This window comes from Siniperca chuatsi, linkage group LG7 (assembly GCF_020085105.1).
Source record: "Siniperca chuatsi isolate FFG_IHB_CAS linkage group LG7, ASM2008510v1, whole genome shotgun sequence".
Lineage (NCBI taxonomy): Eukaryota > Metazoa > Chordata > Actinopteri > Centrarchiformes > Sinipercidae > Siniperca > Siniperca chuatsi.
The window spans coordinates 21779651-21805199 of NC_058048.1; the positions used below are offsets into that span (position 1 = coordinate 21779651).

A 25549-nucleotide genomic window follows, 5' to 3' on the forward strand; every position below is an offset into this window, starting at 1 on the left:
ACGATGTGTTGAGAAGTTCAAGTCGGGGTCAACTGAAGTTCCTGCCCTCGATTTTACCTTTTATTTTTATTATAGACTGACATCACACGGGGCGCTAAAACACTTAAGGCGCATAGAGGCTCCATTATCATCCCGGTGCGCGTTATTGCTCCAACTCAAAAATAGCTAAGGAAATTACTAGAAAAAAAAATAGGAGGAAACTGATGCTGGTCTAAGCACGTATTTTTTTTATAGGAGGGGGTGAGAAGGAGGGTAGAGGAGGGGCAGAGAGACACAGAGAAACGAGGGAGAGGGAGGAAAGTGGGTGGGAGGACGGACCTAAGGAGCGACAAGAAATTCATATCAATTAATAATCATAAAAAAAGAGCTGGCAGACACGCTCGGAAAACTGGCATGGTTTTTTGGAGGCTGGCAGTTCAAAGCTGAAACGTCAGATATGACTCCTAGAGACTGCTGAGATGATCATTAAAGGAGACTTAGATCGGATGGCAGAAGACATCGGGCATGCAGGTAAGAGCTGACATGCTGCACACAGGCATCCAAACAAGAACTGGGGAAGGGTGACATTTAGGTTTTTATTTATTAAACTGTACAGTATATACTGTCAGAAAGGAAATGTGTTTTTTATTCAGTCTTTGAAATATTAGCAGAACGTATTTTATATAGGACATCGTTTTTATTCCAGTATTAATCCTATTTTGATATCGAAAAGAAAGTATCCGCTTCTTCTTTTATTCCGCACTTAAAACGAGTCGGTTGAAAACATCTTTTCCCCCCAGCTAATTAATTGTATATAGACCAATCAGTTTATTTGTAAAATTATTCAGGGTCAGTCTGATGTAGTCCTAATGGAGAATTTGATCTAAAAAGTTCCGAGTACAAAACAAGACAAGTCTGTTGCACTCTCCAAAATGATCTTTTCTTCGAGTTTAATTATTTAAAAAAAAAGTTTTTTGAACTCAGATGTAATGTAAAAGTTAAAAGGAACATCGACCTCTGTTAAAAGGGAACTCCAGCTTCTTCAGTAATCTTGTAATAAAATTAAGAAGGACGCTGCAGCAAAATCATAATGCTCCTATTGGACATTATAAAATAGGCCTGTCACTGTGTGTAATAATGCCAGAACTGAGCTCAGGCGAACTCAGAAACACTAAAGAATTTTATAGGAATATATTGGGGGGAGGATTTTTAGTGCATGGATTTCTGGTTCATTTTATAAAAGCCGAGATTTTATACACATGTATGAAAGAGATGCTTCTCAGTGCTGTTGACAGCTCTGAAGAAGAAACAGCTGTCTGATACACCTTAAAGTACAATGAGCTGAAAACAGTCTGTTTCTGGAGGTGATTTAGGGCTTCTTTGGCGGAGATAAGGTGAAGGTTTAAAGGCTGCAGCTCAGAGAGATGGATTCACTCGTGATTCGGTTTACTGGACAATATGTGAAGAGCGGAGTAAAACAGATTAGAGACGCAGCGAGGACAGGTCCTCTCGGAGTCAGCAGACAACTTGATGCTTTGCTTGCAAAACGCGACGTGAAGATACTCAGATACTTCAAATCTTGCTCTTTGATAAACCGTGACACAGGCAAATAAAACTTACATACAGTAAATTTTATTTAATTTTCAAATAAATGTATCGTCTAACGATCATCAGAGTTTAGGAGAAGAAATTAGAAATACATGATTCAAATAAAATGGAATATTCTGCTGTAAAACCTGTACGATATTAAATGATTATAATCCATACAGTGACAACATACCCTGTTAATTCTTAAATATAAGTGTTAATTATTACAATATCATATTAATATGCTTATACTTGGTCTCCTGTTTAAATCAACTCTGTTAATTAGGTTCCTATCAAGATGAAGAAACCGTGTTAATCTCATACTCCCGTGAGTATTTGATACGTGTGGGCTGATTTTTAGATTCGCGATTACAGCAATCAAACAGGAAACTGACACTCCATGATGTTTGCTGACCTGACTGAAACTGAACGTATTCACCTATCATGAGTGCTACTACTCGATCTGCGCTTCAGGATGCAGTTGTTCTGTCTTTAATGTAAAACTCATTTAATGCATGTTAAGCTTCGCCAGCCTGTATATGCCTCTTGTGAGTCACAAAAAGGACAACAAAATATCATTATTTGGATTAAAGTAATATGAAACTACAGTAAAATATCTTCTTGCAAGTTTACACTCACCTTGTACTGCAGTGTTGCCTCATAAATTGAACATGGACTAAATATGAAGTGGTCAAATGGGTTCTAAAATAAACAAGGAGACATGAGCATGGGCAGCAAATTGAAATGAAAGAAAATAAAATGTCAACATGTAGTTTTAAGCAGATGTCTGCTGTGTTTAGTCTCCTGCTTCACCCCAAACCACAAAAGTGACAAAACAGACAAAACACAGGGGCAATGAATATTAATCTAATGCAAGTAAACTGAATGCCATCACCATTAACTACATCAACATCATCTAAGCTTCCTCAGCATGTTGACGGGTAGTTAAAAAGAAGACTATCAGATGAAAACAGCCATGCATCCCAGAGGGACTTGTGTAACCTTCTCTCAGGCGACTGTACTGTAAAATGATTTAATTGAATCTCTTTAACATAACAAACCAACAAAACAAACTGTAGTGCAGGCTTTGAATGTGTTTACAAGAACATTATATGTAGCAGGCTTGCTTTAAGATGAATTATCTGACTAAAATATCTTTGCAATCATAGATGGCTACCTAACAGGATGCAGTGAGCTTACACATGCCCTCCAGATCAAGCGTTTCATAAAACAGTGAAAATGTTTTACTGTAGTCTTTCTCTTTTTGTCAGTAGGTTACATCAAACAGCGAGCTCAGATATTTTAAGAGGAAAGTTGTACTGTAGCCTCTCAAAAGACTCATTCTGATCACAGCGAGTGAAAAGAGAACCTTATTGTTTTGATGGGAAACCCTCAGCCACTTTGAATGTCATTACCAGAAGACATTACCCAAAATAATTAGTTGTATGCACAGCACATTGCAGGTGCATGTTGCTTTGTGCATGAGATTTTTTTTTCTTGTATCACAAAAGATTTTATAAAATTTGCAAGAATATATTAAATGTGGGTTTAAATGTCCTGCTGTAAAGAAGGCATAGTTTAGTCATGCTTTGTGATGCAATTGAACTGTGCTGCATAAAACGGCGCTGTAGATCTTATACAGATGAGAATGTACCGATTGTGTGTGTGTGAATACACAACGTGTCTCCATGCTACGCACAGTAACCAGTAACAGCAACAGTAAGCTGAAAGCCCTTTATTGCAATGAAGACTGCAAAAGTTCAGCAAGTTGTGGAAAGTACTTGGCCTATTCCTCATATCAAACTCATTTCTAAACATGTTTGATCTGACCGATGTTAAAATTTATAGTAAAATATGACTGTTGAGTAATCAAAGCCAGACAGAAACCAGAAGTGGAAACACTTGAGATGACAACTGGGGACATGATGGAACATAAACCCACCTAAACCTGCCATACCCGCCTTTTTATTTGTAGTCTTTCTTTTTTTTGTTGATATTTATGACCAGATAATAAGTAATAAATAGCATAAAAGTCATACGTGTAGATATGAGGACAGCACCTTTAAAAAAAAAAGAAGAATACTTTTAATGAAAATTATTGTATTTAAAAGATATATTTTCTTTCATATTGATGACTTTTCTCCGCATGATCACAAGCTGGACGTCATACTTATTTTGACATTTCATTTTGCCTTTCCCTTTCAAATTTCCTTCTGATGTTATAGGCCTGATGCTAAACATGCATTCACAAAAATACACCACTAAAATTGTACTAAGGAGTGACCTTGATTTTTAGGAATACACAGCCTTAGCAACGGTGCATTGTAAGAGAAGAAACTAGACACGATTCAGGATTCCCCAGAATTCCTTAGTAACTAATTTGTCAAGGTTTTTTAAATTTAGATTCATACGTCCTTCATTCTTGTGCTGATCGTGTACACTGAATGAAATAAACAAGAAGTGAATGAGCTGGTGTCAGGAAGACCATGATCAGACAGATGACATGATATTTATTTAGTTGCTTGTTTCCCATCAGTGAAACTAAGCCCATAGGGACAGTTTGAGACATTTAATCTAATAAGTAAACTATCCTCAGATGCCACTGGTTGAACAATACATGGTGTTTCATGCATGCAGCTGATATAGTTTATTTTAGGCTTGAACAATTAGTGTTGATATTTGAGCGTGTATGAATGTGTGTGCGCGTATGTGTGTGTGTGTGCATTAGATCCCAGGAGCTCATCTCAGTGAAAAGTATTAAACCATGTAATGCTGATTTACATCCCGTGCGCTCAGTGTTCCTTATATGACTGGACAGAAAGGGGAGCCGAAACACCTATCTTTTTTTGGATGTGCAACACCCCCCACCCCACCCCCACAGGTTTAAACCTGCTGTTCATCATACTTGTGAAACATTCATCCCTTGCTTTGTTTAAAACTCTGCACACCACTTCTGGAATACTTTATCGGGAAGCCAGCAGTTACAAAATGTATATCTGCGGTTCTCTGAATTTTGTTGTTTCCTCTCTTTTTGCTCGCTGCAGAGGAAGTGAATGCGTATTCATGAATTTCTGATAATGAGAAAACCATTGCAACTGCTCACCTTTAGCAAAAGTTCACTTTTACTGAGTGGCCTTTAAGTGCACTTCCCACACATAAGTTCTGCACTCTGTACATGTGCCATTGAGTGATATCTATGATTTAAATATGATTATTTAAATATTTAAGACATGATTTACAAATTAATTAGTAAAGATGGCAACAAAATCAAATAATAAAACTGTAATTATGAGTTTGCATAAAAATGCATTAAATTAAGTCATGTGTTGTGTTTCAAAATAAATTCTGTTATTAATGAATTAATCTACTGTCTATTAATCCTCATAAATGTATCCATATGCAAAGGTTATTTTTGTTTCCATATTACTCTTTTCTTTAAAGACATTCTACTTTTATGTTGGCAATCAAACATTTTGGCACTCAAACCTCTCAAATATATTTTAATATAGTCTGATGTGTAAATCCTAACTTTTCATAGATTACTTTTATAAACTGCATCAATAATCATTCTTGTGGTGCAGAAAATGACTCATTAATTGTGTTTTTGTATATGGAAATGCTCACTGCCGCATGACGTTTTACAGATATCTGTTGTTTCAGGTGGCGGACTGAAGACAATGCTGGATGCCATGGAAGTTCCAAGTCATGCTAGGGATCTCCTCCTGCAGCTCAACAGCCAGCGAACCAAGGGCTTCCTGTGTGATGTTATCATTGTGGTGCAGAACGCCCTCTTCAGAGCTCACAAGAACATTCTGGCTGCCAGCAGCCTCTACTTGAAATCTTTGGTGGTCCATGACAATCTCATCAACCTCGACCACGAGATGGTGAGTCCGGGGGTCTTCAGGGTCATTCTGGACTACATCTACACAGGCCGTCTTAGTGAGGGAGACCCCGCTTCTCCCACTGAACCCAATCTAGGGGCTGTCTTGGCAGCAGCCAGCTACCTTCAGCTGCTCGACTTAGTGGCTTTGTGCAAAAAAAAGCTGAAAAGAAATGGCAAGTACCCTCCCCGCCCAGGTCCTGCATTTCTGCCCTACCCAAAGATGGGGCCCAATAGTATGGGTCTAGCGAGTGGTGGAAGGTATAGGGTTTCTACTCCTGTCATTCAGTCCTGCCCTCCTGGAGGAATTTTGAATAGCCATGCAACCCGGGCACCACCACTAGAGGAGCTAGTTCCCCATCGACTAGCCCTTCATGCTGGGGAGCTGTATGCTCCCACCTCCACCCAGGGCTCTCAGGTGTTTCCATCCCTGCAGTCAGCTCTGCCTGCCCAGCTTGGGCGTTCAGCCCACGCTGAGAGGAACTGCTCCCCCAACTACGGCCTTGATCTCTCCAAGAAAAGCCCAAACTCCCAGTCTCAGCACACACCCTCTCACTCCCATCTGGCAAACACTCACAATGATGAGGAGCGAGACGGGACTTTGAGCGGCCACACCAGTCCCATGCAGGGCACGAATGGAAGGGCCTTCCCCTCTGAAAAAATGGAGTCGACCGACCAGGCAAGCTCCCTCACTCCTCCACCTTTCCCCCATCTCAACCAGCCTCTTGGCCCACACCTCCCCCACCTGCATCGCTCAGGCTCCCAGGGCACAGATCGTTACCCATGCCCCCTCAGCCCTGACACCCCCACAGAAGGTGGAGAGGGAGGCAGAGAAATGGGCAACATCTATCGCTGGGTGAAACATGAGCCATACACAGCTGAAGATGAAGATGAAGATGAGGATGAAGAGGAAGGGGGTGAAAATGGAGACCAGCATCATAACCACCACAAGGCTGGGGAGGAGAGTGAAGGAGCAGACGACAAGAGTGGGTCAGGCACAGAGGAGACAGGCAGTAGTGAAGGCCGCCCGTCCCCTTCTGGACCGATGGGGAGGTTCCACATGCCGTATGAGCCAGAGAGCTTCGGGGACAATCTGTATGTCTGCATTCCCTGTGACAAAGGCTTCCCGAGCTCAGAGCAGCTCAATGCACATGTGGAGACACACACAGAAGAAGAGTTGTACGGCAACTCTGGTGGGGAGATGGGAAACAGCAATAACAGCAGCACCAAAAACATGAGCAGTAATACAAACGGTTATGGGAGCTTGAACAGCAGCAACAGTTTAAACAGTCTGTCCCATCTGGAGACCAAGTCCGGCCAGGGGCTGAGTTCAGGGGGCATTGGGGAGATGATGCGGCCCTACCGTTGTTCCTCCTGCGAGAAGTCCTACAAAGATCCAGCCACTTTGCGCCAGCATGAGAAGACCCACTGGCTGACCCGGCCTTACCCCTGCAGCATCTGTGGCAAGAAGTTCACGCAGCGTGGCACCATGACACGCCACATGCGTAGCCACCTGGGCCTTAAACCTTTTGCCTGTGACTCCTGTGGAATGCGCTTCACCCGCCAGTATCGCCTCACTGAGCACATGCGCATCCACTCAGGGGAGAAGCCCTATGAATGTCAGGTGTGCGGGGGAAAGTTCGCCCAGCAGCGCAACCTCATCAGCCACATGAAGATGCACAGCAGTGGAGGGACTGCCGGGGGCCTGACCTCAGATGGGAAACTGAAGCTAGACTTTGCAGAGGGCATCTATCCTCTGAGTAAATACGCAGCAGAGCATCTGGGGCTGAAGCAAGAGAAGGCCAATGAGCTTCTCATCCAAGCCCAACAGCAACTGGTAGCTGATGCAAAGGCCATGGAAAGCCTCTACCCACTGTCCAAACTGGCCTCGGAGCACCTGGGCCTCACCCACGACAAGATGGATGTCCTGGGCCAACCCCTCCCCCCTCCCCCACAGGCCCTCTCTGAAGCCCGCACCATTGACCGCTATTCACCCAGCTAAGACCACATGACCTGTATAAATGGCAATCACCACTAGGTCTGTGTGCACACACAACTTGCAGTATTCAAAAGCCATTCACCTCAACTCAATATCTCCTCTGCACCTCAGACTCAGGCCAAAAGGAATTGGTCTGCTGATGCACACCAAAATGTGTAGACTGTAAGTGCCTTTCTATGCATCTAATGTATCTTAAAGTCCTCCTTCATAAAGGAGCTCTGTGCCATTCCGTGACCAAGGGACACTCACTCAAAGAAGTGCAGTATTTATGTACAGTGTATACAAACAAACATTTGAAAAACTACAGCCATTGAGCCAAAGTGACAAATTGAAAACCAAAATGAAATTGTTTATTTATTTTTGTATTATGGTGAAATCCAAAGACAAACTGTTGCAAGGAAAACGTGGCAATCTGACCCTAAACCTGTGTACAAAAGGTTGCGTACAAAACATGAAAAAGCACATAAGGACAAGATTCAGGGTTTCGATCCAGACCTGAGCGGAACTTTTACCAAATAAATACGCCAACTCTTCTGGACTGTAAAGTAATGGGAGGATTTTTTTTTGTGTTTTTGGGGTACTGGACAATTTATGTATCTCACTTTCCAGCTTCTCCAAATCATGCTCCTGCTTTCCAAGTTGCAAGGAAATGACTGAACGATAAGAGCAGTTGCTTCATCATTTTGGTAAAGTCTCCTCTGCATTATTTTCTCCACATTTTTTAAAGTAACCCACTCCTCTGCATATTTGAGCAGATAAAGGCTCATACTATTTGACAGTAATGGTAGCTTAATCAGCCTTACAGTCAGCGTGTAACCTTTCTTGACCTAAAACGTCCTTTGCATTTTGACCAACATCATTTAGCTTTCAGTTATTAGATGCAGTAAGCACAGCCCTGTGATCTCATAACTGGAACATGATTGCACATACCCAACTGATGACACACTAATTCCTGTTCATGATGAGTGTAGCTTCATCTCATGGCGTAGACGAAGCATGGGTGTTGCCTCTGACATTGTATAATATTTACAATTGTGGATGCAGCCGAGCAGGCAGAGAGGCAGGGACCAGGTCAGAATTAATGTCACAGAAATCTGTCATTTACTGTCAAGAGAAATTGCTCCATTCAAAGCAGTGTGATGATTTATCATGTCGTGGCCATGTTGCCGCTCCACTGTCTGACCTCTCATTTGACCTCCCTCCCCTGTTGTCTGTTGTCTGGGAGCCCTGCTACTGTTGACAGGACTAAATGAGTGCTGTACTCAGCCCTTTGCCTTAAAAGCGTTCCACACACCACACGCATATACACCCCTCCCTCCACACACACATAGCGAGGTGCTAATCTGTCCGTGATATGAACATAAGAAGGGGTTTGTGGGTCTTCCCTGGAAGCCAGGCGGGTAAACAGCACACTCCAGCTGCTGTGCCTCAGTAATCCCTGTGAAATCTCACTTTCTCTTGGACAATTCGCACTGCTTGCCGGCATGATGTCCCATTTCATGCCTGCCATCTTACCCCTCTGATCCACTTATTAACATCATATCCGAGCCTAGCAAATGTCTTCTGGCCTCGCCTCCCTTCCCCGCTGGTATCAAACACGGAAACAAAGAATGACATATTTCTGTGTTGGCTGACCAGCAATTCCTCTAGCAAAACACAAGAGCACTTAAAGGTTGCGGGTAGATGGCACATTTTTGTCTTTCAGTGTTTATTTCAAAAAATATGCTGGCCTTTTCCTTTTTTTCCACTTTTACTGGTCCTTGATTCAGATTAGAAATGTCTGACCACTATAGTGCCAATGCCAACCTCAGTGGGTGAATGTGAAGACTAAAGCCATAAATACACTGTGATAGACGTAGTGAATCTTAAAGGCTTAAAAAAAAAACAGAGACAATGTGCCTGAATTTTGGGATTGTTTTTTTTTAAATGTAACAATAATTTAAGGGCTTCTTCTCTGTAGCATATGATCATATCAAACATGTTGTCTTCTGTCACTTACTTTTCTTTATTTTGATTTTAATTGAAAGCAGCGCACGTGAAACTGGTGCTTACCTCAGGACTGAACCCAGCATGGGGACGCTAAGCTTTACTAAACCTTCGAGTAACAATGTCAACACACACACTCACACAGACACACACGCACACACTCACACACACTTTTTTATTTTCTTATTAACAGGGCAGTTGTCCTGTGTTAAACCTGTGGTTATTTCTGTGTTTATACATTTCTTGTTACAGTTTTATGGTGGAGAAATAACATGTGATATTAACATTTTTTATTTTTTATTTTTACTATGCGGTATACATTATCTATTGTGTTGTCCTCAAAGAGGCTCGTGTGTCGGTCTGACCAATTCCATTGTTATAAGGCAAAGTCATTTTGGTAGTATCTTGACTGGCTGTTTGTGAATTTATTAACCACACTTTAGCGAGCATGGTGACATTGATTTTTGGTTTCAACCACACAGTTAAGTCTAGGTGACAAGTGTAGTGTTTTGAAATGTCTCCACAAGACATGATGTATTATTAGTACTTAACTAAACAGATGAGCAGTGGCTTTGCTGGGCGCATATGAAAACTAGCCTCATATTGTTTGACCCCTTTTCTCCAGAGGTTAGTGAACTTTCGACTAGAGTCAGACTGATTCCGTACATGCACACAAACACGCAGGAAGCCAGCTAGTTTTGGATGATGCTTCAAGTTTTGGGACTCTTGTTTAGCTCTGCAGCAAAAAAAAAAAAACCCAACAGTATTATTAACAGTAAGAACTTGGTCCACAAACATGCGCATACTTTAAAAATGTAGGAACAGGCGGATGTCAGTCGTGGGAATTTCAGTCCCCTCACTCCCTCACATTCACTAGTTTAAATGAAAATCTGTCTCCTCCTTTTCCCTGCCTTACACCATTAAAATAACACAAAGTGTTTCCACTGTCACTCCAAATCTGTGCAGGAGGGAAGAGCAAGATAATGCGTGAACATTTCTGTAGGATGTGCACTGTTTGAAATTTGCTTAATTGCAATAATGTATGACAGACAGTGGGGGAGAGTCGTGTATCTATAGACAGGGGAAGCGTTTGCTTGTCTGTTTGTATGTCCCTATGCTATTTGAGCGTATGAACGGCTGTTAATGCATGTCCTGGGAATAGGGCTGGTGTGAAGGAGAAGAGCTGAGGAGCAGGAAGTGAACTTTTGGCTGGTGTGTTGTGTTGAGCAGGATGTGCCGTGTGTTTCTGCTCAGAGGCAGATAGAGAGACAGAGAATGGGGAGGGAGACGAGCAGGGAGAACGCAGCAGGGTGGACGCGAGCCATTGTCTCAGTATGAAAGCCTGTTCGTACTTCTAAAACTCTCCATTCAGAAAACAAGTAGACTGTATCTTCTCTTTTCCTTCCCCTTTTTGCTCTTTGGGAATAAACCTCTGCTCAATATCATGGCGATACGACATCGTGGGCTTTCAAGGGCTGCGCGGTGACTAAGCCATTCAGACATTTTGTTACAATTTGAGGATGTTGTGGATTTAATTTTTTTTTGCATCGTTTTGGTCACAGGAATTCATTACAATATTTTCTCCATATTATGTCTATATTTAAAACATTTTTGAAAATTGGAGCAGGGCTGATCAATATGAAGGGCCTGTGATGTAAATCATAATTTAAAAACTGGCAGTATTTCCTTTGCTCTGTGGTTGATTCAATTAGTGAAATTACAAGTCTTGTTTCAATTTACTGGTGTAGCCACTCACCCCATGGGGTTTTATGCCATATGCCTTTGTTAATGTTATTTATATGACACCAACCCAGAAAACCTCTCATTGCCACCAAAGTGGTTTAGATGAAGATGTTTTGAAAGCAATAAAAGTGGGCATTTAAAACAATTTATTAGTTACATTAATTAATATAATTAAAATGAATAAATGCAAATATAAATGAGTGCGGTAAGACAAACCACCAACTCTGAGATGTGGGTTGATCTCTTTATTTTATTTTATTTTTTAGGCCATTTCATTCCTTTCTAATGTTGTTATGGCAACCATCCCAGGCCTGTAACTTTTATAACACTAACAATATAGAACTAAAAATGATCTGGATGAGTTCCAGTGGCCCTGTGTAGACCAAAAAAGGGTTTAGGTTTAATGTAAAAAAATGCAAAGTATGCCTTTAAGCTTTCTACCAGCGGCAGCAGGCTGGGGTCACCTATGTGACTCTGACAGGCTGAATAGTTCTGATCTGCAATCATACCGCTGTTTGACATTTATTGTATTTCACGATGTGTTCCAAAAGGACTGAAGCACTTAGCAGACATCGCAGATGCTTAAAACAAAACTCAGCGACAATCTTTGTAGTTTCCATGGGTTGCATTGTCGAGCTAAGCTTCTGACCAACTTTGACTTTGCCTTGTTATGAAAGCCATTATCTATGTGGTTAATCATGAGAGCACAGTGCAGACATGCCACTATTGTCCAGTGTACATATTTTATTTTATGAGGACTCATGTTTAAATGTAAGCTAGAGCCAAATATTATCAATAATCAAGCCTTATTTTGGTGTTGAAACCAAAAACGGACTCTTAAGATAACCCATACAAATGTGCCTTGAGTATAATAAGCATTGATGATTCTGCAATAACTTGTATGCCTGTGTGTGTGTGTGAGTGTGTTGGTGTTCTGATGTGTCCACATAGTGCACCTGTCCATCTACATGTCTGAGCACCTTTCCCACAGTGTAGCAGGGTGAAGTACAAGGGAGAGACTTGACACTTTCAAGAGTCTTTATTACAAGCAGCTGCTTTAGATTTATTTCCCCGAACTGCACTTTTCTGGAAAAATCATTGTATTGTGATTTTTTATTACTCTTATGATCCCCTAGAAGTCCCACAATTGCCTTTCCTCTGGCACTTTGCTTCCTTTGCTTTCCTCCTCTTCCTCCCTCCAGTGCAGAGCTTGGCCACACTTGTTCACCGCCCTTGTTACCTCAAAGCACAGCTTCCCTCCTCACCTCTCTCTGTCCCTTCTCTCTTCTTACACTCAACACAAACCGCTGACCCACAGCACCCGCTGCCTCCCTCCTCTCCCATGATCCACTTACTTCCAGCTGTTTTTCATGCTGAAGAAGACAGTTGTCTAAATGTTTATGTGAAGAGCTACTTTCTTTTTCTTTAAGCCCTGATCAATTTCCAAAATGAACTTTGTGGCATGTGTTAAAATACAGCAGATGACGGGCCAAATAAAAAAGTCTGACATCGTTATTATATTCTGATCCTCAAGCCAAGAAATGGCTTACAAAGGGAGATTAAAGACAGCATATCGTTGTAGAGGAAATGCAGAATAATGTGAGGGGAAATGTTCAGGGGAAAATATGCTCAGAAAGATGCCAGTAAAGTAAACATGTATGAAATTGCACAATTGAGCCGGGCCTCGGCTGCACCAGCCAAGTCATGCACTGAGATGGAGAGAACAAGTAAGAGAAGAGCTGAGAGGAAAAGAAACAGAGAAAAATGGCTTGTGCTTGATAGTCATAACTTTAAGTAAATAATAAAGAAAAGCTGTTTGCTTTGTGTGTCTGCTCACCTCTTTTTTCCCACCTCGTTCTGTGAGTTTACTCTATTTCATTTCCATCTTTTAGGAAATTATCTTGCGAGGAAATGAATTTTTTTGCCTTTTCAGTGTTGATTGCTGCAGGTCATTGTCAAGGATTGTTAATGTTAATGTTCATGTCAGCATGCCCTCAGAGATGTCATCCTATTTCCAGGCCTAACAATTATCCCCCAATCAGCACATGACCCACAGTAGGCTCTTTGTAGTTGAATAGGGAAGGGGGTTCTGGCTGCCCACGTTGTCCTCCATCTGTTTGGGTTGGATCTCTGTTTCTGTCTCTACCTTGAACACATACAAGACAGACTAAGTGGACTTTGGCTTGAATCTTTTCGTTTACAGTGTACAACTTCTGCTCCAGGAGTTTAAATTCAAAGACAAACAAAGAGCAAGGACAAAACAAGCAGGAATTTGGAAGAGTGAAAGTTGGACAGGGAAAAGATTTGATTGTATATCTCTCTCTCACCCACGCACACACACTCTCACGCGGACACACACATACACACACACACACACAGCTGGACAGCAGACTGCTGCTCCAGATTAGGTCAGATTTAATTAGGCTGTCCTGCTCCGTTTGGAGTGTCGCTTCTTGTAGAAAAAGCCATTATTAAAGAAAAGGTGATTCCACTGACAGCTTCCACCCAACACACACTAAAACCTGTGCCGAAATGTTACAGAGCCCCAGGGTCCTCACTCACATGTACATAAAGACACACACAAAACATCTATTCTGGTTATGGAAAAAGGTTCTGTGTAGAAATGATGGATTATGATCTAATGAAGAACACTGTGACGTTTTGAGGTGGTTGCACCCGACTGGTTGTGGTTCACGGACAAGAAAGTTCAGCAGGAACACAGACTGCCACGCAGACAGTAGTCGCTGCGGATAGATGGAAAAAAATACATGACTACATACATACATCATAAATTTACAATGGAAATTAGATTTTTCAGTGAGTCTTATTTCAGCATGCATGAAGCAGATGTCCATGAAACATAAATAATGTCCAGTGTTTCGTTTTGTGGTTTTATGAGTTTATACCATAAAATCAATTAAAAGCAATACATTAAACCAAACAGTATTTTTGCATTTCTGCATTTCATTGTCAATATTGATCTTACTTTGCTTTAGTGAAATGAATGTATTTATTGCATGTCAAAATGTTTTATAGTTAATTTTTGTGTAAATTTCAATTGTGGGTTTTTATAAAAATTTCATTTAATTATGGTGTCTTGATAAAATCATGTTGATAAGGCTTTTATTTAAAAAAAAAGCCAATGTGAAAAATGTCATGTTTTTTTTGTTTGTTACTATACTCAAAATCAACTTGGCAATAAAGTGAATTTCATAACGGATTTACAAGAAAAGGTGTCTAATGATTGAATTTATTTAGTATTCTTTTGCATGTCCAATTCAAATACAAATAATTATACATAATACATAAATATACATTTCTATTATAAGAACATTCCAGTAAACAATTTTTTTTATATGATTAAATTGATATTTTCTTGAATTTAATGACACTAGATTTACCTCATTTCAAAATCTTCCATACCAAAACTTAAAGTATTAGACCAGTACAACAACCATTTCTGTTTTTGACACATTTATTGTGCATGATATGGGTTTCACATTGAAAGAAAAATATGAGACAAAAGACCACGATCAAGACCATTTCACAGCAATGAAGACCACAAAAATGAGCAACTTCTGTTGATTTTCCTATAATACATTCAACTTCAAGTCTATATTCTCCCATATGGAGACATGTGAGTGCCTCATTTAAGACAGAGAATTTCAAATGAATCTCATACATCACACACAGTCCACATGCAACAATGAACAGATCCATTACTCTGTCAGCAGGAGCAAAAGCAGCCAGGCAGGCACACACACACACACACACATTCACACTCACATCCTTTTCCACTGTGTGAAAATCACCTTATTATCACCAGCACATAAGAAATCATAGTGCCTTCCAGATGTCTGATATGAATCAAGCAACTTGCCACAAATTACCTCTTGACATTAAACAAATTAGCATTTCTTCTCTCAGGTGCTGTAAATCATCAGAATTCATGAACTAGAGGTGCTTCCTGAGAGAGCTCATATTCACCAGGTGTAATGAAAGACATCATCCGCTTTATGTTGTTTGAACAGTAGGTGAAAACAAAAGGACCAGCATGACATTCATCACATGTCTCAGCTCATTCTGTTTCCTAAACCTGGAACGCATGCACATTTTTCTCTGAGTTAAAGGAAAATTCCAGTTTATTACAACTTGGGCTTCATTTTCATAGTTGTGGCCATCATGCTGTATCTGCTATTGACAAAAAAGTCCACTTACTAGCTTTTTCCAGAGCTTTCAAGCTAGTAAGTGTTTCCAAGGTCAAGAGAACATTGTACTCACTAACTTTATTGCTGAGATCTGGGAACATGGTGACATCACTACAATGAAGTCCTATGGGGCAAGAAACACGAGATGATCAGACAGGTTGTAAACAAGCCAAAACTTTAGCCCGATTTTCCAAACCACTTTAATTTGGGGGTAAGTGGGTGTTCAGACCGAAATTAGCCCTGCGTTAAAAAATTGCAAGGGGCTGCGTTGGTCGGGGTGTGTTGCTTCAGGTACTGGTGCAATATGAAATATGATCCAGGAAGTCAAGTTTGAGTAACAGATTAATGTATTTAAAGTCTTATCAGACATCAAAACGCTACACAGCTCTTTGTACTCTGAGACAGGATTTCACAACTCTGGAAAGTTAACACAGCTGCAATTATTTTATCTTTCATCTTGACGATTGCGATGTAAATAGTAGAAATATGGCCTTTGCGTTGCAAAGTATACTACCAGAAGTTGAGCCTGGTTCACCTTTTTGCCGGACAACCTTGCATTTTTTTGCGTTGGCCCCCCCTCTGCATCGACAGACTGGCTTGAACAAGTATTCAAATGAACAAGGGGGCTGTGTTTTTTCACGCAGGGTTACAGTTGGTTTGAACATAGCCTAAAACCAAAAGTTGGTAATGTTAATAATAATCCCTCCCTGCACAAGAAAACCATATGTGTTCACTAGTTAGTAAGTACAGTAGGTCAAAGTTCAACCAGAATATCATTCTGTAAAGTGTGATAGAAGTTTACAACAATAATTTTACCATTCGTTTTTGATCTCTCTCCCAAATATGTTTGACTACCGTGGGAGTTTGTTTAAAACCTGAATGATCACACCTCAATGTGTGATCGCTCGTGATTTCTGTACTGTCGGACGTTGTAGCAATAACGTCGCGTTCCAAGTACAATTTTATCATAACCAATAGAAATGATGGCCAAAATAATGTAAAAGATGTAGATATTTTTCTTATCCTTTAATATTTTTAATTCAGGGGCAGTTGTGTGAAACCTTAGTGCCCACTGCTCATACTGAGAGACCAGGAGACCTTCTGGCAGCAGGCCTGCCTCCAACCTGCTGCCTTGCCTCTCTGCCATTCGGAGGCATCACGTATTAAATGGCAAAGGTCTGAGGTGTCTGATGTCGGGCAGTGGGTGCCCTGGTTCAGCCTGGTAATGTCAAGGGGGGACACAGGGCGGGTGCCAGGTCTTAGTTGCTCCACCATCCCACAGAGCCTCCACTCCCATCTCTGCTAGAAATGTAGGCTTCTCTGTGTGGAGTTTACATGTTCTGCTTGTGTTTGTGTAGGCTTCCCCCCACAAGTCAGATGAAAATGTCCACTGTTATGAATGCAAGCTCAGCAATGGAGTAGTGAACTTTTGAGGATGTGAGCAATGTATGCTGGGAGAGGCTCCAGACCTTTTTTAACCCTAAATAGGAATAATCGGGATAACAAAACATGAATAGATGAGGTGGATAACCAGTGGGTTTCCAGTGGCCTGGATGTTTGCATAACCTGGTGCTTCAGATGTAGAGTAGATGGGACATGAGAAGGGCAAAGGTGTTGACTGCAGAGTCGTTTAAACTCTGAGGTACTCTGATGTCTGCACACACAGACACACTGCAGTGACTCTGCTGTCAGCACTAAGGAAGAGATTAGGAAGTGTGTGTTCATATCTGTGTGTGAAACACTGACTGAAATGACAAGTTTAGCAATGTCATTAAAGAGAAATGTCCGCGTAATTTAGGTTTGTTCCTATTTTTTGGACTTTTGAGACTTCTCTTTAATTCTAGGAAGCATAGAAAAGATCTCTGGAGACTCCTGATGGCGCTTTCAATTCTATATCAGTGTAAAAAAAAGCCATCATTAATTTTTCACTAAGTGACTTGCGAACCGCGAGATAGGATGAGGTGTCTTTCCTGCTTCACTGATATCTGTGTTTTTCCTCTCTCAATGTTCAATCAAACCAAAGCAAGATAGTTCAGCTGGTTATTGTCCATACAAATACAAATAAGCATGTACAACTGGACACAATTATAGCATCCTCTGATTTTTACTGACCATGACCTCTACCTTAACTTTACTGCATTGCTCCAGCAACAAAACCTGCCTTTGAATAAGAAAGGCGATATTAGATCTTAAACAATCCAAAAAGTAGGAAAAACAGATGGGGAAGTTACATTCTCACTGTTTGTCCTTTCAACATGACATGTACACATCAGATTTTAGATACTAAATATATTTAAAATAATCTGCACTCTCTGTAATTTCAGTGCAGGCTGCAGAGACACTGACTGTCAGTCACTTTAAGTGACCACTGTATGCAGTGGGTGGATTAGCAAAACAAATAATCCACAGACAAAACAGGGAAAATCAATATGATGGTGAAAAAGTGAACACAAAATGTACATTAATATATGTGGACAATTAGAACTTCACCCATGTGTTATACGATGTGAAAATAATGACTGAATTTAATTAGTGTTAATGGATTTCTGTGTAATGCTTTCAAGAACACAGCTTGATCTGCTGCTGGTTAGCTTGGCATGTTCTTTGCAGGATTAGTATTTCTATGATTAGTACAATACTTACTATTGACCATTACTTGACCTATTTAATGAGTCTTTAGTTTTTAGTTTGAGTCTTGGATGAATGTGGCCATGTAGCTACTACAGATTACTGTATATTTTGATAGATAATGTGATTTTCCTATAATTTTATCTAGGTTGAAATGAGTGGGTGCCATAGGCCAGTGGATCAGGAGAAACCACGTATTAAGAGCCTCAAGGAGGACGTGGTGTGGATCCTACACACTGTGAACTGTTTAATAGGTGTAAAAAGATGTAGCTTATCAATGAAAGCACACACTAAATACATGCATCTAAAAACAACTCTAATTCCTTTAAAGGGAGTGTGTTTTGGTGTGATGGATGCAATGAACGAGTCCATAATTCAATTTAGTTTGCGAGAGAAAGAGGAAAACAGAGAGAAAGAAAAGGAAGAAAGACACACCAGTCCACTTAAATGGCCGTCATCATGACCTCTACATGTTGTGTCTCACGCCATGTTTTACAGTCTCCCTCCTCCTCCTCTTCTCCACTTCTCTCTGTGGCTGTCTATCCCACCCCTGCTACATTTCACTGCTTGGACTCCCACTGAATGGAAAACAGCTGGGTCGGGGACTGCCCAGAGCACATTATGCCCAATTCTTCAATGAATTCCCATCTACCTCTCCCTTCTCCTCCTCTGTCCAGTGTGCTCCCTTGCTCCCTGTCCTCATTTAAGGTGGGGCTGTGCAGCTGAAACAAAAGAAAAACAGCCTGTATGAGAACATGTTTCTCACCCACATATGGTACTCTCTCCCTTTCCTCCTTTCTGTGAATTCGTTTCCCAATCTTACTCCCTGGTGATACTCTGGTGTTATGGCTAGTTCTACTTTTGACAAGTTGAAAAATGCGGCGATATAATGCAGCTGAGCTGTACGGCCAAGTAAGCATATAGTTAAGTCATGTGTCAGAGTTATTACTTTGCCCTGATACCCAACCTAGTTCACCTGCTGTGGTAGATGGGGGTTTGAAGACAAAAACAGCCATAAAACTGTGCACAGCACTGTTGAATAAAGTGTTTTCACAGGTTTTTTATATATGAGATATGGCATGTCAAGGTGCAATACATGTGGCAGCATGTCATTCCATAAGCACAATAATAGAAAACACTAATTCTTTCTTTTGTACATGCACAGTATGTAAACACTTTTTGGACCTTTCCTGCAAAACTGTTTTCAATATTGCTTGTCTCCATCCACAACATGTTAAAATGAGACAATGTAACTTTTGAAATAAGAAACAGTCTTCTAATAAGTCTTTCTTTTACAAATGAAAAGTTTAAAGCTGATTAATTTCTTTTTTGGGCCAGTGTAACAAGCCGAAAACATAATATTGACATATTGTAAAGTTATAGCTAATATGTTAGCAAGCCTACTTACACATCCAGCAGATACAGAGCAACATACCCTGTCTGCCGTTTGGTGCTGGACAGATAGCGTCCAGTGGATTAATCAGAGTGCTTTTTTGCCTCAGTTTTTTTGTTTCAGTTGCCTTTTGTGGCTGGAAACAAGATCCATGAAAGCAGAGTTGCAAGGTGGAAAACCAAATACAAAGAAAGATGCTAATATTATCTGTAAGACTGTGAGGAACTGCAGAGTTAATTAGTGTAGTCTAAAGTAATGTGCAATGCAACGCACCCTTGCCCTTTTCACTAGTCTAAGGGGTTTTGCTGCTACAGCCTTACTTGATCTGGTGTGACCAGTAGCTTATGGTGGCTAATGTTAGCTAATGTTAGCAAACTTTACAAAGGTGCTGCTGTATATTATTGAGTCAGTTTTTCAGATTTTTTGAATCGTTACTACTTGTGTCACTTTAGCGCGTTTTTTTCATCATCACAAATGATGTCTTCAAAGCAAGTGACTTTCATGGAAATTCAACGTGTCATCAACCAGTCATTGACACTTTTGTCCACAGTCATCGCTGTTCAGAACTTAGTCTCACTTGCAGGTAAAGTAGAAACTTCAACTTTGTCATGCTAAAGAGTAAATGTCACATGGATATAATATGTGAGGGCTTCTGACTGGAGGGTCTAACATTCGAAGAAAAGTTAAATCATGTTTCATGTTATTGGCTTGTACAATTTTTAATTTGATAATAATCTGTTTAGCCAAAATGGGGTCAACTGCAAAGCTTAAACATAGACACTTAATGTGCTATTGTGAGTGATTAGGAGGATTAGTATGGCGCTGGGTGGTTTGGCTGTGTCACAAAGATGAAATCAGATTTCAAGTGACCTGAAGTGTGAGTAGCAGAGCAGGATCAAGAAAAGTACAAGGAGGAAGTATTGCTTTAGCTGCTGAGAGGGCCTGTGTGACAAATTGGGTGTAGTTTGCGGGCAATGCATGTGTTGGTGTGTCTATGCCAGTGCAATTTCCTGCCTGCAGATTGACTAACATGTGGGCACCTACCCTGACAAATCCACCCATCCTGTTTCTCTCAGCTGACACAATGCATATACGCTTTCTGCCATGGCACATACTTTATCAAGCAAGAAATATGCAAATATAATATTGAAGAAACATACATAAAAGTGAAAAAACATCACAGCCTTTTGTGCATCAGGATTCCAAAACACCTATAAGCTGACCTCAAGTATGAGCTAAACTTTCCAGTAACTTTGTGTTTCATACCAGCCCACATGCTGATAATAGAAAATGGTATGAGAGGTTCATGAATTTGTTATTCACAGATGCTGGAAGCAACAGGGAGAAACACACACACTAAACCAAACAGGGACTTTACATCATAAATTTTGCACATCCAGTACAGAGGAGTGCAGCGGCCAGACAAGCCTGGACAAAGTTGCATGGCCTTGGGGGGAGAGGAGCTGACGGCCAGCCTGGCTGGGTGACACACACATACACACACATTGAAATACAGGCAGCCTAAACATTAAAGGTAATAATGAGATCTTTATCTATTAAAGGAAACGTAGAGAGAGCCTTTATGCTGCAGTCCTGGAGGGGAAATTTTTTTTAACAAACTAATGAGCTGGCATGCAAACAACTGCAGTTCAAAAGGTGATCTACTGAGTGTGTCTGTGTGTTAGGCCTATAGAAGTTGTGTGACCTTTAATTTAATGAGAGTGACTTCATGTGAAAGTGTTGGCAGTGAGATGTGTTCTGTGTATGACACAAAGTGTGAACGTGAGACTGCCGGATCTATTGCTGGAACTTTGACGCTTTCGTGTTTGGTGACGAGCTCTCAGGCAAAGACTGAGTCTGGGCAGATATGTGAGAGTGTGTGTGTGTGTGTGTGTGTGTATTTCCTTATGTCAAAGAACGGAGAAAGTCACTGATCTGTTAAAAATAGGGTGTCCATTACTTTCTCAGAGTGGAGTTACACACTTAAAAGCAGTCCATTAGTATTCTGTTCAGTTTGACAAGGGTAATAAATTATCAAGTGCTTCATCACTTTCACTTTGTGTGTGTGTGTGTGTGTGTGTGTGTGTGCGCGTGCATATGTGTGTGTGTTTGTGCACAGTGGATGGGTATAGATACTAGAACTCTAAAGGTCAGAAGAAACAAAGGTGTGGTTCCTGTACGATTGTGCGTCTCTCCGTCTCTCTCTTAGTGAGCTTCTGCCTGTGTATCTGTTCATTTATGTGTGAACATGAAATCTGCCAAATGTCAACACTATTTGTTGCAAAACAAGCAACAAATAGGAGTAAGCTGTAGCTCCGATCGAAGCTCAGGTGGTAGAGTGGATTGTCCATTAATTGTCAAGTTGATGGTCTAATCCCTGAGCAAGACAAGTAAGGAAAACAGTGTCTGCCAGATAAATGCAATCTAAATAATATAAAAAACACCAGAAAAAGATGTAATTTCCACATACACAGTAAAATGCATAAAAAGTACATTATTGTAAATGCACATGTAGCAGGGAGAGGTTACTGGTCTGTTTGGGAAGCTCAGAAGACGACATGTGTGTGTCATCCAGCTGTAGATTAGAACCCCATTAGCCCCAGTGGCTGGTCTGCTGTTTAGACTGAATGTAAACACAGAGAGAGGGATGGTCCAATGTCTTCTGTCTCCTTCTTCAACCCCCTGATAACACTTGCAAAAACACACACACACACACACACACACACATACTTACACACATGCAGACACACAACATGTCTCGACAACCAAGCTTCACTATGCCACGTGTGTGTGTGTGTGGAGTGAGCTCTGGCGCTTGTGAGAACGCTCTGTTGATTACTCTCATGCCCTGCACTGGCATCATCCTCACTTCCTGTACCAGCTGCAGCTTGTCTCCCCTCATTTCTTTCTTTTCTTGCTCTCTTCTTGCAAACTGGGTTCTTCTTTCATTCCCACGATCACATTAAATAAAAGTGTTTCATGAATGCCATTAGTGGTATTTAGTGGAGAAAATCAGGTCAGAAAGTAAAACTAAAAAGCAACTAGATTCTGTGTAAGACAAAGTGGGTATATGTATATTATGAAACAATGAATGCATGTTGTTCAGTGAAGCTTGGTGGCATAATGGATATAAAAGCAAATTGGGATCATACTTTGAAATAACAGTGAAATATCAAATTCCCAACACAAAATAAAGTAAGCTAACAACTATTAAACTTAAAAATTGGTGACAAATGAAAGGAAAAACCAACCAAACAAGTGTCTAAGTAAAGCGTTACCCTAACCCCTTCACCACAAGCCTGCAGAACAGCTTCTTTGCTTGCATAGATTTATAGATTCTACAAGTCTCCGGAGTTCCACAAGAGGGATTAAACACCATTTTTCCAAATAATATTTCCTTATTTGGTTTTTTAATGATGGTGGTAGAGAGCGCGGGCTAGAACATTGCTCAAAAATCTCTCGTAGGTGTTTAACTGGGTTGAGATCTGGTGAAGGTCATAGCACATGATTTACATAATTTTCATTCTCATCAAACCCTTCAGTGACTCCTCATTCCCTGTATAGAAACATCTGCATTTATTATGTTTCTCTACTCATTTATTCAGGTTTTTCCTTCAAAGGAATAAGAGCTACTTCGGCTAAACAAACGATATAATGTGTTAATTAGTGAGCTTTAGAACTGCTGGTGTAGGTGGATTTTGTTATGTTTAGACAGAGCCAGGCTAGCTGTTTCTGCCTGTTTCCAGTCTTTATGCTAAGCTAAAGTAACCATCTAGCTTTATATTTATTGGACATATATGAGTGGTATCGGTATCTCAGCAAGAAAAGGAATAAGCATATTTCCTGACCTGTTTTTAATTTGTGGTCTGCCTGTACATGGGATGGCAGAAGCAAAGGCACCAAATCTGAATCAGTGTGAATCACATCTCTCTCTGTGTTGAGGTGTCTGCTTGCGTATGTCACAGTCAGACTTGTATATGGACACCACAGCGGCCGAGTGCACATCTTTAGCCAGTTCTGCCCCAGTTTACTGGCAGCGGCCCCACTGTCTGTGCTAAAAGTCACGTCGCGAGGAGAGAGAGAAGCCCAGAGAAGCGGGGTAGGAAAGGGGAGGGGGTGTAGGGGGCACAAGGAGCAGGACACAGGAAGTGGAGAAAGATGAAGAGACGGGTGACAATGTGATGCACAGGGGTGCTGCACCGGAGGAGGAGGAGGGGGGAGGGAGGAAAAGCAAGCAGAGGAGAGAGAGGAGGCAGAGGAGGAATGTTGGAAGAGGAGGAGAGAGCAAAAGAGGGGGAGCACAGGGTGTGTGCATCTGGCACTAGGAGGCAGGGAAAGATAGCGTGGGCCAGGCTGGCCGGACGTGTGTGTTTGTGTTTGATTGAAGAGGGATGTGAGACACAGACCCCTCACTGGCTCAGTTTTACTGGAATGCTGCCACGGAAAGATGGACACTGACACACATGCTTTAGACACATACACACATGCACACGTTTGTACAGTGAGTGCAGAGAATGGAGAAAGAGGAAGTGACTGGAGAGTATAAGATGAGAGGGAATGAGAGACGGAAGAGGATGGTAACAGGAGGGCATCCTTCTTAAAAAAACCTTCCCAAGCAGTGGCTTGCTGTGGGGGCAGTCATTACAAACTCATACAGAACTTTATTTTAAATTCAAGGGGAGATCCCAAAGTTTCCAAAGATACCAAATATATCAGAAGTGATTTTGGAATAATGTATATGGAATGATGCATAAGATGCACATCTTAAATACTTACATTTGATGGGATGGTGCAGTCATAAAAAACATGGACCATTGGTTTGAATATTTCACTCAGTTTAAACATCATATAAAGAGCTGGAAGAAGCCAAAATAGAATATACATGTGATACTGTCAGACAGTGTAGAATAAGAGGATTTTAACATCCCTAAAGCAATAGTTTGACATTTTGGGAAATAAGCTTATTCTCTTTCTTGCCAAGAGTTAGATGAGAAGATTAATACTACCCTCATAACTGTATGGCAAACATGAAGCTGGAGCCAGTTATGTGCTGAAGTATTTCTTGGCCAGAACCAGTTGTCAGGCAATCAGCAGAGATTCTGGGAAGTTACTGGTCCTGACCAAGAGATCTGCACATATAGTAACCCCCCGTAAAACAGCACTTTTGGTTTTACGTACTAAACAGACACGATATATCGTGTTAATTAGTGAGCTTGAGAGCTGCTGGTAAGTAGAATTTGTTACCTTTGGACAGAGCCAGGCTAGCTGTTTCCCCTGTTTACTTTGTGCTAAGCTAAGCTAACTGGCTGCTGGCTGTATATTTATCATAGAGTGGTATCAATCTTCTCATCCAACTCTCTGCAAGAAAGCTAATTAGCATTCCTTTTAAGGGGAAACAAAAGGGGAAAACAAGTATGTTAAGTGGTTGCAAAATCAGCTGAGACGAGAGGAGAGAAACAGAAAACAGAAACAGAAAACAGAGGAGGGGAGAGGAGAGGAGAAAGGAGGAAAAAGAGGATGAACTAATGAGCTGCCAGCGAGGCTTCCTCACAAACCATGATGATAACAACCATCTGTTTTTACAAAGACACTCCAGGAAAATGACATGTTTCAAGGTTGCAGCCGCACACCAAAACAGGATGAACGTTAGATCACCCCATCAACTCCTGTTTGTGTGCTACTGTAGACAATCATGCCCTTCCAGAGTGGCAGCAGGAAGAAGACACACAGATAGGCACACAAAGCTGAAACATAGTGCTGTTGGTTAGTCAGAATGCTGCTTACATAACCTGATGAGTTAACAGGTCAATTAGAGTTGTACAAGACTGATGTAAACGTGTCTGCTGACAGGCAGAGATATCCTGTCCAAAAATGTCGTATGCTCGGTTCTAATAGCATATTTTTGCCCCCATAACATCAGTCAGGGCCCACCGTCTGAGAATTCCTTCACCCTCAAGAGTCACTTCCTGTCCACTGAGGCAGAGTGAGTACAGGAGCCGTTTAATATTCTGCTCTTCCTTATGGGACTCCAGAGGCCAGATGGATTCCAAGCACACACACATACACAAACCTAAATAGGGAGAGGTAGCACATCCAATAATGGCACAGGGTGTGTGTGTGTGTGTGTGTGTTTGTGTTGGGTGGGG

The 25549-nt window shown here is 41.1% G+C and overlaps 1 protein-coding gene across 2 annotated transcripts; it reads left to right on the top strand.

Annotated features, from left to right (window-relative positions):
- Positions 1-327: 327 nt before the first annotated feature.
- Positions 328-14394, top strand: hic1 (hypermethylated in cancer 1). 2 transcript variants are annotated; one of them, XM_044201829.1, is made up of 2 exons: positions 328-510; positions 5227-14394. In XM_044201829.1, exons 1-2 carry the CDS (start codon positions 459-461, stop codon positions 7446-7448), a joined length of 2274 nt encoding a protein of 757 aa, XP_044057764.1. In that variant the 5' UTR covers positions 328-458; the 3' UTR covers positions 7449-14394. The 2 variants fall into 2 exon arrangements, with proteins under 2 accessions (XP_044057764.1, XP_044057765.1); XM_044201830.1 differs by having other exon boundaries at positions 365-510; positions 5211-14394.
- The last annotated feature ends 11155 nt before the right edge of the window (positions 14395-25549 follow it).

Bases quoted from the DNA above. Each gene is read 5' to 3' on its own strand.
- hic1 (XM_044201829.1), top strand. From the start codon at position 459: ATGATCATTAAAGGAGACTTAGATCGGATGGCAGAAGACATCGGGCAT. The intron at 511-5,226 runs GTAAGAGCTGAC...CTGTTGTTTCAG, and splicing joins AGAAGACATCGGGCATGCAG to GTGGCGGACTGAAGACAATG.